Genomic DNA, 13,200 nt, shown 5'->3' on the forward strand with positions numbered 1-13,200 from the left:
CCAGTAAGGAAGATGTATGAGTTTGAATTATTGATTCAGACACATGCTACATGCTGCTCGGAGTCATTATTTGTTCAGGTGAGTGTCATGCTGCTCGCTATGAAACAGATACCACGGGGATTAAGCGACACAATCAGGACTTAAAGACAGCCGCCCTCCCTAAAATAACATGGCCCTCGCTGCAAGACGAATGCTCCCCAAAACCCGACTTCATTTGTTTATGACTCGCACATTAGTCATTCTGCAGCTAAATTATAGCGCGGGGGTAAAGATTAATTCAAGCGCGCGCTTTTTCTATTGTTTTTTTTCCCCTTACTTCTTTGTGTTTTATTCGTGAAGCTTAATAACACAGCAGATGACTATAGGTGCAAACATCCTACACACTGAATTAAAATAAATAAATATATATTTTTAAAAAGACAGAGAGCGAACATGCAGCTTTTGTCGGTCGTAGGCGTGGGTGCGAAAATAGACAGATGTCCAGAGCGAAGACAGAATGACATGCATATTCACAGTTTTGCCCTGATTCGCATAACGGGGGCTTTTATAAGAAAATACCTCAACAAACGCTACATCGTGCTTTACATTCATTGGATTGATACTGATAATCTAAAGCTAGGTGAGAGCGCTGATGTTGATGATGTGAGCGGTTAGTTAAAAACAAAGAAAAACAAAAAAAGACGATTAGTTTGGGTGGAGGGAAGCTCTAATACAAGGGCCTCGAGAGAATGAAGCGGGAGGTAAAATGTTGCTAACTGTTCATTTAGCCCTGGCTAAGTGGTCAGGGACGCTGGACAGGTGAACTCTATTCTCCCCACTGGCCCTGCAGGGTGTGTGTGTGTGTGTGTATGTGTGTGTGGACTGTAACAGAATTTCTCTAGTCCTTTGGGCCCTGGTGCAAAGCAGAGAATAAATGGTGGAGGTGGCAGGCCAGGACAGAAAAATCAATGCCTGCTTATACAGACATGACACACCAGCAGCCAGCTGCATTCTGTGTGCGTTGAGTGTGTGTGTGTGCACGAGTGTGGGCGTAGATGTACAGCGTACAATCATATGGCCCTCTGGTCCGTGGTTGTGAGTGCAACTACCCAGCAACCTCCATTTCCTCTCTCACAGGGTGGATTTTTCTAGCGTTTTGCGTCAGCTTCGGGATCAGTAAATAACCCTTTGTTTCTCCCCCTCACCCCCTCCTTCTCCTCCTCTTCGTTCCTACCTGCCCCATCTTATTCTCTTGCAGGAAGTTTGAATGCGAGTTGTGCGAGCGCTCCTTCAGCGAAAAATGGGCCCTCAACAACCACATGAAACTGCACAGTGGAGAGAAACCATATAAGTGTGCCTGGCCATCCTGCCACTACGCCTTCCTCAACCTGTCAGCCATGAAGGACCACTACAGGACGCACACGGGTGAGACAGAGTTAGCAACCTCCACTGTGAACCATTACTGCTGCTGCTCCTCCATAAACACACTGACTGACACACTCTGAAGTGCAAAATTCATGGGATTAGCTTTTTTTTTTTATATATATGTATATACAGGCAATCAGTGCTTTTATGAGTCTGGGACAAAGGGTTATTTATCAAGAAAGGCTCTGCTTGGATCAGACAAAATGTACTTTTTCATTCCTCTATAGCTGCTATCTGCTATTCAACAAAATGAAGTTTATGTGAACTGTGAAATTCTCACATTAATTATGAATCTTCACAGCTTTGTTTGGAATAAATATACGCAAGTTTTTGGCTGGTAATAGCCTCAGCTTGTCCATCTGTACTGATTTTCAACATCCAGGGAAAGTCGAGAACTAGTTCTTGGCGCTCTTGCAGACACTTGCTAGATGGTTAAACACACCTTCTGAACCCGATAGGACTGTCACTGTTATATGATATTGTATCGGCCAATTAATAGCCAAAGGGACGAGCAAAACAGCACGGGGATGTTTGAATTTTTGTGTTTGTTTTGTTTTGTGCCATCCTCCAGACTTGGATGCTCGAATGTTGTGGAAATTAAGGTAGTGTGTAGTTCTCAAATCCAACTGGTTGTCATGTGTATTTCCCCAAAAATCCATCTGGTCGCCAAGTGTGTCTTCCTCAAATCCAGCTGGTCAATGAGTGTGTGTTCATCAAGTCCATCTGATCGTCGAGAGTATTTTTGTTTTTTTTCCTTGCTTTACACCAATCCTGTGTGTATGGGTTTTTTCAGTGATGCAAAATGGACTGCATTTATGTAGCACTTTTCTTGTCTTATTGACCGCTGAAAGCTCTTTACACCACAGGCTTTTTTTCTTCGATAATTGGATCAAACCCTGACCTTCCGATTAGTGGAAAACCTGCTTTACTGCCTGAGCTGCAGCTGCCTCAGAAAAATAAAAAGCAGGAAAAACCCACTTATGATTCTCTGTCCTTTCATATAGGTATCCAACCTTTGATCCAAAAAGAGAAGCATTAGGAATTAGAAGGTTCCCATTTCTTTAAAAATCTGTTATTTATCGACAGCTTTTGGATACAACACTGATTCAACTGGCAATTCAGAAGATCTTTTCTAACCTCACCTGGAAACTACTTTTTATAACTAACCAATAACCAATCAATAATCAGTAATTTAGCCGCTTTCTTATTCCACTACAAAGTGAATCGCTTGATTAGAAGCGATGAAACCAGCCAGTGAGTCTTTGCACTGAGATGAATGATTACTTTAATTGTGCATTTCCCCTCTGATTCCACCCTTCCCTTTCATTTCTGTACATACAGTAAAGAATACTTTAGGACTGCTTTGAATTGTGTGGTTTTCTTCTTTAACTTGCTAAAAACTTTGGATGGACAGATGGTGCAGTGGGAGGATATTGTCTTGAATAATAGCCCCTCGATAGGAGCCCAAGTCAGTTTCTTTGAAAGTGTCTTTATGCCGCAGCCCAGCAGTTTCCCCTCGGCCTCAGTAATGTCCCACACATGGCTCCTTGATGCCCTTTTAAGTCAATGACAGAAGCAGCAGCAGCCAGTGGCCTGACAGCCTGACTGAGTGCTTGCAGGAGAGCCCTCCATCCGTCACGGGTGCCTGCTGTGTGCGCGGGTTTCTATGTGTGTCAGTGCGAGGCTTGCTGAATGTTATTTTAAATGTGTTTTAACAGTGATGTAACGTCAAGGCGCCTCTGACATAATTAGATGTTTTATTTTCATTTGTTTCCAGCTCTCATCATTCCCCATCAAGTGGCTGGCGTCACACTGTCACTTAGCTGTCATTTGAAGAGGTGTGGGATGGTATGCTGTGGTGTGTGTGTGTGTGTGTTTGTGTGAATTTGGCAGGGGGAAACACAGACTTGAGAGTGAGTTAAGCGATTGAGGGGGGGGGGTGATTGAATATAGGAACTTGAAAGATCACGGGTGACCAAAAAAGAAATATAAAAGTAGGAGAATTAAGATTGAACCTGAAACAACCTCATTTTAGTCAGCAGCAAGACCTGACTTGATTAGCGACGCCCCAAAAAAAGCTAACACAATTTGCTCTGCTGTGACCTCCGACACTCCTTTGCCAGTTATAATTGGTGCTGGGTTAGGGCGGCTAGCTACAGCTTTACAATCATTGCAATCACATTCCAGCAGCCAACCTGACACACTGAAATATTATCTGCATATGTGTGATCTGTTTAAAAGTTATAAATCGTCTCCTTCACAGGGCTAAGATGCAATACTAATAAAATAAGTAGGAGATTTAAAAGTTGAACTAATCTGCCCAGGGAACAGAGCAGTCAGTAATGGAGGGCGTGCGAGTTAGAGTACATGCATCTGGGTTATGTAGAGGCTCGCAGGACGATGACTAACTGCTGTGTTTGCACTGGAGCAGAGTGTAATGATACGTAGCTCATTAGTTGTAAAAGTGTAAAATTAAACGTCACAACGCGAGGAAAGAGAAACCAAAGCATCCCTACATCGAGAACGTCATCACAGTTACAAGTTCTGATTGACTAGGTTCATGTCAGGTGTGTTTGATTGGTTTATAACACTTAAAATAAGATTCCTAATCGCTCAAAACAGCAGTTAGAGCATCAAATTGGAACACTATGGGCAGGATGGGCATAGGCTGAGGAATCAAACGGCATGCAAAGACAAAAACATGTATATTCTTGAGTAATGCTGAAACCTTCCTCTGAAAAGATATAATTTGGCATAGCAGGACAAGTTTAGGATTAGCAATAGCATGTTTTCTTAAACACTGACCAGGACCAGAGAATTACCACTCTCCGAACTTCAGGGAACTCTTTTGAAAATGGATTTTCAATAATTCAGCACACCAAGAGTCATCTGCGGCAGTCCTCGTTTAGATATTACTCATTAAAGCAGCAGTAGTGACTACCTGTTGATAGTTATCTCTAATCAGTGTAAACAGTTACTATTTTTTACTGGATGTGAGACAGTTAGTGTTGTATATTTCCTTATTACACTTATAATACAAGAAACCAAAATTAGGTGACGATACTTCTTTATTTGCTAGCTAGCTCCAACTGTTGAAATGTGCTAGCAACAGTTGTCACTTGTTGTTTGTTGGTTTGAAATGAGAAGCCTGCTTTTATTTAACTTATTTTGGACTTCAATATTGCTTTGCGGTGATTTTTTAACCACTTTTTTCAGAACCTACAAAATATTTTATGCCCTCTTTTATGAGTGTTAGCATTTCATGTGCCAATATAATGTTCAGTGGTACAGAAAGGTACAATAGAGTGACATAAGATGAACAGCAGAGCATCTGTGACTGATCTAGTTTTCAGTTTAACATTTGATACATGGGGAAAAAAGTTGTTTCTTTGCATAGCTTAAACTATAATAATATAGCATAGTTTATTAGTAGATGTATATTTCATTTTAACAATTGAAATCTGCTCGACATTTAGTAACTAAAGCTTAATTTCAGAGGTGGACACCCAATGACCACCTTTAGACACACCCCTGCATTCTGGAGGTATTAGGGACAGAGAGGGGGATGAGTTCTCTCAGCCTACAGCAAAGTTTACACTAAATATGGCAAATTTTAACCCCAGAAAAACTTTTTCTCACACTCAGCCTGCGTTTACTGCCTTTGCCCACTGTGTCTGTCTCAGAGAGAAGTGGCTGGAGTTTCAACATAAACTTCATTGGTCATCTCAGAGTCAGTCTAAATCTTACAATACTTGTTTTTCAGACACATGCTTCAAAATAGAAACATTCACACCCACCAGCTCTGCACCACCAGCTTCACCTTTCCTACTGTTTTCCCAACAGCTTCAGTAACCTCATATCCTTGATTTAATGTGAAAATATTCTACTGACTACAAGAAATAAATACTTATTAATGACGGTTTGCTTTAACTACTTGCAAACTTGTAACTGTGATTGGCATGAAAGTCATTAATGGTTCTAATGAGTCAGTTGATGGGTACTTAACTCGCCTACGATATTTTTTTCCTTTTGTTCTTCTTACTCTTCCTTTCCCTCCTGTACATCATTTATCTGACTGCTTTCTTTTCTAAGATATCAGCCGTTAACATTTGCTTGATAGATAATTGTCATCCCATGGATACAAGAAAAGGGAAAGACTTGTTACTCATGGCCACTGATAATTGGTCATGAAAATTTGCATATTAATGATCCTGAAACTGACCTCATGGACCATTGTTAGTCAGTGGTGCTAATTTTGGCCATTATTCAAATATATTGTTTATAAGGTTGGGGAAACCTGCAGTCAGGTGAGGTTTCTCCCACTGAAAACGCAACGTCTAGATGACCAAAATCAAGTTAGTGGGATCCCATGGATAGAGTTGCTGATTGTGACATGCCGAGCCCCGCTCCCTAAAAGGACAGCTTAAAAAAAGTTAAAATCTCTGCGCTCCTTCTCCTGCCTCTAATGGGATTCACTGTTGCTCTCTGATTTGTGTGTTTTTTATGTTAATCATTCTCTGCTCACAGACCAGTCCGAGGGAGGGGGGTAGGGGCGTGGATGGGGGATCTAGTGGTCGACAGCCGCCAGGGTCATTTGTAACGGCTGATGAATGAGCGGCTCAAAAAAATAAATAAGTGGACTGAATCCGACCCACCCAGTTTTTCCCAGGCTCTTGGGCATTGTGGTGGTGGTGGTGGTGGAGTGCATAGAGGAGGTCTGGACACAGCGACAGGGCCACAATTGATTTCCTCATTGCTTCAGTTTGTCGCTTAATCTGGCGATATGCTGATAAATCTTCACACTTTGTCAATTAATTTCCCTGAAAAATGAGACCCAAAATGGCGAGCACATCAATACAACAGCGGATTCCGTGTCAAAAATTAAGCGGTAAAATTAATTGCCCTCCCATCCGCTCCTGCTAAAACATAACTAATGAGGGAGGCAATTATAGCTGCATGCAGACTCCTCCGGGGTTATTTAAAACGCACACAGGCGCACACATATATATGTATCCGCACACACATGCAAAGAAGGGTTGTATATTTTGACTTCAAAGTTCTTTTATTGTCTCGCAATAAGGCGTATTTAATTCCAGTAAAGGGCGGAGAGTTGAGGTGTACCATGGGAACAAAGGAGACGAAGTGATAGCTATTTTCAAATAGCCCGCAAAAAAAGTTTAAGGGCTCTCAGTGCAAATGTATTAGCGGGAGCTGTGTTTTTAGGACATTTTAGTGTGTGGATTTTGTGCACACTCAGTTGCATAGCTGTTCGTGATCTGTGACTTGAATTGCATTTGTTTGCAGCTTTGTATATCTGGCCTTCAGGACTGATGTATGAGGTCAGGGTTCACAGTCTCAAATGAATTCAGGCTAGATCCAAAGTTTAAACTGGTAAAGGATACAGATATGTTTTTAAGGTGAAATTTTTTCTTGAAGTTATAAGAGTCATTAGTGTACCTATTAAAGGCAAAGGTTAACCCGAGTCATGCATGCTTGCAGTCAATTCAAGGTTACAAGGTGGCTGAAAGGTCTATGTTGCTTTTAGCAGTCAGATGTACAATGTTGATAGCAACGTGTCACTTTTTTTTCTTTTTTTTTTACTACCCCACCTCACCATCCCCACCCTGGTCCTGGGAGTGCTCCACCCCGCAGAACAACAGATGAAAAGCGCACATGTAATTTATCGCCAACGTTTCCTCCTCAAGAATAATTGTGGCGACCGCGGCTGGGCGTAGGGATCGATGGCTATAGATTTTTCTGTGGTGGGGTCTTGTAGCGTTGGGTGTAATGAGAGATGGAGAGGGCGGAGGAGGGGACCCGCGCTGTTATTCTGATGGGGAGAAACGGTCTGATCGAGATACTTAGTAACTCATGTAGAGTTTAAAGACACGTGGAATATAGGTGTTATTTATTTATTGATTCATTATAGTCAAAGGCCTTGAAAACCCAGGTTTTCTGCAATCAGTAGGATGCTAGATGGGGAAGAAAAAACCTTGTTTCACAATTACAGCTGTGGTTATGTTTCAAGAGTTCTGTGTGGGTCCTGTTTGTGGTGCTTGATACAGAATTTTTGTTGATTTTGGTTTTTTTGCATCAAAGCACACTGCGCAGTCCAAGTGAAGGTTAATGCCTTCTTTTTTGACTCTGAAACTCATGCTAAAGATACCAAAGCAAAGTAGTCTTGTTGCGTACGGTGTTTAATCATGATGAATCCATGTTATAGAGAACTACGATACTTTGATTCAGCTTGTCCTGCAAGCTTGCTCTGCAGATCTTATCGTTCTATAATGCGTTTGTAAATTCGAGGAATCTTTTCACCTGATACAAAGAGTTTTCTTTTTTGTGTAGCTACATAAAAAAAAAAAGCAGACTGGACATTCATTTATATGAAAACATTGCTCCTTTAAAGGCCATCCACACAGGGACTGAAAAGTGAACCTGTATGAATTGGTGAACAAATGCACCTTTTTAAGGCTGTTTTTCTCCCCTCTAAGTGGCACTGCATTAAAACTCTTCTCACAGTCGAGTGGCTTTAAATGGGTATAATAGAGGAAACTTGAGGCTGCTTTGTCTCTGCGGATTCAGTGAAAGCTGCTATCTGTGCAGGAGAGGAGCAGAGCACTACTGAGGCCCAGCTGGAAGAGTCACCCAAATGTGTTATCAGTATGTGGCGAGAGCTGGAGTTCAACATCAGCATTTAGCTGAATATTTAAGTGATGGAGAGCTCAGCTGCACGTACCGTGTGTGCTAAAATGGGCGACGCGGCGCCCACGGTGTTTTCATACATGTGCAGGTACACAACATGGACATATATCACACCGCATGCAGTTTGATTTGTGTGAGGATTTGCATACACATCTGTGTCCATTCTCTAGATGCGCGCATGCATTTCCCCGAGTGCATCTTATCACAAATGTTTCTGCCGTGTGTGTGTGTGTGTGCAGGAGTGTGTGACTGGCTGTGTGCAATGGCAGTCACAGAGAAAGAGAGAGAGAGGTAGACAGAGGGAGTGTGAGAGAGAAAAGACCATCATGCTGTTAATGACAGAGCCAGATGCAGAGAAGAGAAGAGGAGTGTAAAAAAGCTCTCTGTGCTCCCCATCTGGAAGGCATCGCCCCCAAATGAAGTTGTACAAAACCATCCCATTGATAATAAAGCTAATTTTTATGGCTCTGACAAGTATGTAATTATGTTCAGCGGTGCTTTTCAGATTTTATCACAGTCAATAAACCACACTGGCAATTTCCCGTCCCCCATTTGACATATTTACACGGATCCATCTGATTGGAGGAATTAGTTAGCTATGAGAGCTCTGATGGATATACACTAGTGATCTGTGACTTCTGCTTGGCTCATCTGTTAGCCAACTAGACCCTCTGCTCATCTGTTCAGTCTGTCTCTTCTTTTCTCGCCTTCTGCCTTTCTCCCACTTCACACATTTTCCCTGTCGAACCATTTTCTCTCCTCTTTGTCTTAACTCGAGCTCTCAGATTTTGCTCAGTGGCTCCTCGGCTACCATTTCCACCGAGAGTGGGATTGCTCATTCTTTCTTGCATCAAACTTTTCCACTCAGGGGATTTCATAAATCAAATTCAACAACCCTTCACTTAGTACCACCCTGTGATAATTGAGACTGCAAATTTACTGTTTAGCTAGATCGTTTTTTGAGTCGTGTTAATTCAGTATTAAAATTAAAAGCGATTAAAAGTATAATTAAAGGACAGATTAATTATGCTGATCTTGATTTGAGGCAGACAGAAGGAAAACACCTGAAACCTGGATCAGTTTCATCAACAGTGTAGATTAACATGCTCGAGTGAACGAAACCAGCTGTAAAACCAGTTGTTTTTTTCATTCTAAGCGACTTCTCATTCCTAGCATATCAAAATAAGTTTAAAAAAATGGGCATTCACTTAAAGAATGATACAGAACAGACTAAATACAGATCGTAAAGGTTTGATGTCCTTCTGCATTTTCAGAAATTAAAAATAAGCAGTTTTTGTTGCTTTATGTCATTTTTCAAAGACATCTTTAATTATCCCCCCCCCCCCCCCCCCCCCCCCCCCCACACACACACACACACACACACACACAGAATACTATAGGGTGTTTCAGGTGTACTCTCAGGTCCATAGCTACCAGCAGATGCCTGCTTTTACAGATTTAGATGAGCTTTTAAGTGCTTTTTTTTGCTGTGTACATGTTATGTTCACTTAAGGTGGTATGGTAAACCTTGGCTTTGTTCTGAACCTCTTTAATTGCTTCAGCTTCAAATTTTTAATTGACTGAAATTAATCTTTAAACCATTTTTTAATCTCTTGAATGTGATTTGCGTTTGAATGAGAGCATTTCTGCAAAAACAAAAGCAAATTAAGCAAAATATTTTTCCCTGCGTATAATTCTGGTTTCTCATCCACTCTGTTTTTCACAACCGCTGATATCCCTAAAGCACTATGTTTCTCTCTCACTCTCTATCTCTGCAGGAGAAAAGTCTTATTTATGTGACCTGTGTGGTTTTGCGGGAGGCACCAGACATGCCCTCACCAAACACAGACGCCAACACACAGGTAAGCACAGACTCACACACCCTGAACTCATGTTGGAAACTTGTCTTGTCGCACAAACTGATTCCCACGTGTTCATGCCTTCACCATGTCAGAAGATGTTTGACACCGAGATCCGAGCAGCCGTGTAGTTTAGGCAACCGTTTGCCCTCCCTCGGTCGCACACATACACTCACACACAGGCGCATCAGTGTGACATGCTGCTGTCAGTGATAGGCATGTGTACCAGTGTGGCTGACTGAATCTGAGATTTTTAATTTCAGTTATCATTTCACCATGTCATTCTGTCGCTTAGGGAAATTGCATTTTTCAGATAGGCTGTCAATAACGAGTGTTTTTTTTGGGGGGAAATTGAGATAGTGAAACAAATACTGTTCTTAGCCGTTGTCTGGCAGGCGTCCAAGGATCAAGAATCCTGTTATAAATATTCATTTAGGTTTTCATTATTCATTTTGTTTGCTCCTCAGTTTTGCTGCCATTTTTTCCCCCCTAAAACCGCCAATTTCTGTCCTCCTCTGCCACGTTGACACGTGTCAATTCCACTGATTTAGCCACATGTCCAAATCTGTGGCGATACGGGTTCACATGAAGGGACTGTCCTCAGTTTGACAGGTGCAGATTTTTAACGACCAGTGCTAATATGAATATTTCTGTGTTTGAAGTCTCCTCAAGCAGCTTTGTTCAGGTTTTTTGTGTTTTTTTCCAATTGGAAATTGAATGGCTAATCTTATTCTCAATATATAAATGTCACTGAAGCAGTACTAAAGAAACAGCGGATATAACAAAGTTCCTTTAAATGTCACGACAAAAAAACCCCAAAAATACACAACTGCCACGAATAAAATTAATTACAAGTAAAAAAACAAAAACCTGTTTTGTTTGTTTTTTATTCTTACACTCCAGACAAACATGATAACCCACATCATTAAAGATACCTGTCTTGTGTAGGTCCCACTGGTGCTGCCAGAACAGATATGACCAATCATAGCATGGACTGAACAAGTCCTCTGAGGGTATCAGGTACCAAGATGTTAGCAGCAGATCCTTTTACTCTTGTAGTTGTGAAGTGAGGTTGGTATCCTGCTAATAGGAGGGCTGTATGTTTGCATTGTTTAGGTAAGTGGAACAAAGTGACGTCCACTTAAATGAGGGGACCCAACGTTTCGTCCCACTTTCTCCGTCAACTTGCCTTCTTAGCACAGTTCATGCAGGTTCTACCTCTTCCCTAGGTGAACAATAACCATCCAGGTGTCTCTGTTGTATAAATGTCTCATCAGGCCAGGCCACCCTCATCCTTGTACCACACTGTGTGTGTTTTCAGAGTTCTTTACAGGTTTTTGGCTGTGCAGCCCATATGCTATTTCTGTAGATTAATGGCCGTGCTTCAGTTACGGAAATTACAGTACAAACAGTAAAAAGCCTTATCTGGATTACCATCAAAATCTCACTCATTGTATTTTTTTGAAATCCATACATAAGTTTCCGGTCCTGTTGAGAGATGAACTGATTTGGTTGAAAACACAGCACTACAACCAACTGATACTTCCACTTCTTACAGAACACACATTTCAGCTGGATCTAAAATATGTGTTTAACTCTTACAGAAGAAGTTGAAATGTAAAGTATTTGTTTATACATAGTTTTACCATTAACCTTATATTGTATGCTTTTATACAAGTGACTTTTCTTTGAATCCCAGCCTTTATTGTTATTCAACTTTTACTTAAAAATATAAGAAAACTTTCTCCACTTACATCCTTAAATGGCTTTTCTTCAGCAGACGCACACCCTGCCAGAGCTTTTCCCTTATATGTTTAACTGATTTAAAATTACAGCTTTCATACAACAGTTGACAAAACCGTGTGTTCAGTCTTCGTATAGTCGAGTTTAACACAGCGCCTCATTTTATATTTACTTATTAATTAAAGTTTTTTTGCAGCACCACAGGGACCTACACCCATTGTCAGATAAATCCTGCTACCTGCTATCTCTCAATATATGCATGTTTGTTTTAGCTCACATTAGTGGGTCACTGCGGTCTCATCACTGCTGTCTTGTCTGTGTCTCTTATCTTTTCAATCCCTCCGCCCACAGGAGAGAGGCCCTTCAAATGTAAGCTCTGCAACTTCGCCTCCACCACGCAGTCCCACCTATCACGGCACAAACGTGTTCACACCGGGGAGAAACCGTACCGCTGCCCCTGGTGCGACTACAGGTACCGCCTCATTGACCTCCACACGGTTGGTGGCGCTGATGGCTGCCACCGTGGCACTGATGATCAGAGGGTTGATAGGTGGGGATAGGATGGGGATGTGGGGGGTGGGTTTGTAAGAGTGTGGTGTGTGTGTTGGTGAGATAGCAGGTGGCATTGTGGGGTAGTTTGGTGGGTTGGTGGAGAGGGTGGGGTGTTAATGCTAGTGGCTTTGAGTGTGTGTGTGTGTGTATATCTGTGTGTGTGTGTGGCGGGTGGGTGGGAGACGTTGAGGGCAGACAGGTCTAATCTCCACAGCACGGCTCCATCTCATCACTCTGCCATCATCAACAGGCCCAGCCAGATTTCCCCAACACACACACACTCTTACTCTCCCTCACACACACACACACACACACACACACACACACACACACACACACACACACACACACACACACACACACACACACACAATGTCACTGTCACTGGCAGGTCCCTGTCATTAAAACACCATCATACCGCATCAGTAATTACACAGGAAATTGTCGGTGAAATTGAAAAAGTTTTGGCTGGCGTTGCACATCTCCATCTCTCTCCATCTTTCTCTGTCTCTCTCTCCTCTCCTCCCCCCCTTCTGTCTTTCTCTCACCCCGCGCTTCCTCGTCAGGATGTGGCAGAAGAGTGTGAAAGGGAATGATCTCAAACCCATCATTGGTTTTAGATGTACTCTTCATTCGTTTTTTCCCCTCTGTGACAAAGTCATTTCAGCTGCTTGCTACACCTGCTCCGCCGTAGTGAAGCACTTGACTCATTTCATCTGTCTTTTGTATTCAGTTCAACTTGGGGGAAAAAAAATGAAATGCTGAGAAGTAATAGCTGCAGTCAGGCTATTCTTCAGCAATTATCAAAGGATTTTATCTCCCGGTGTCCAAAGATATCACAGAACGTCTCTTTTGGGTATCGTGTAGGAAGCGACTAGCATAGGTCTTTTATTGTTTAATTTAAGTTTAATTAAGTTTCATTTCTGAGACGATAAAT

At 41.9% G+C, this 13,200-nt stretch overlaps 1 protein-coding gene across 3 annotated transcripts in view; it reads left to right on the forward strand.

Annotated features, from left to right (window-relative positions):
• Positions 1 to 13,200, forward strand: part of znf407 (zinc finger protein 407) — a 161,583-nt gene that overhangs the window by 93,106 nt on the left and 55,277 nt on the right. For all 3 annotated transcript variants that reach the window (XM_040012705.1, XM_040012703.1, XM_040012704.1), the window contains exons 6-8: positions 1,238 to 1,404; positions 9,888 to 9,971; positions 12,063 to 12,183. In XM_040012705.1, the coding sequence (XP_039868639.1) occupies positions 1,238 to 1,404; positions 9,888 to 9,971; positions 12,063 to 12,183 (372 nt within the window). The remainder of the gene's footprint in view (positions 1 to 1,237; positions 1,405 to 9,887; positions 9,972 to 12,062; positions 12,184 to 13,200) is intronic.

The sequence above is a fragment of the Simochromis diagramma genome, unplaced genomic scaffold, assembly GCF_900408965.1.
Source record: "Simochromis diagramma unplaced genomic scaffold, fSimDia1.1 OVJJ01000618.1, whole genome shotgun sequence".
Taxonomy (NCBI): domain Eukaryota; kingdom Metazoa; phylum Chordata; class Actinopteri; order Cichliformes; family Cichlidae; genus Simochromis; species Simochromis diagramma.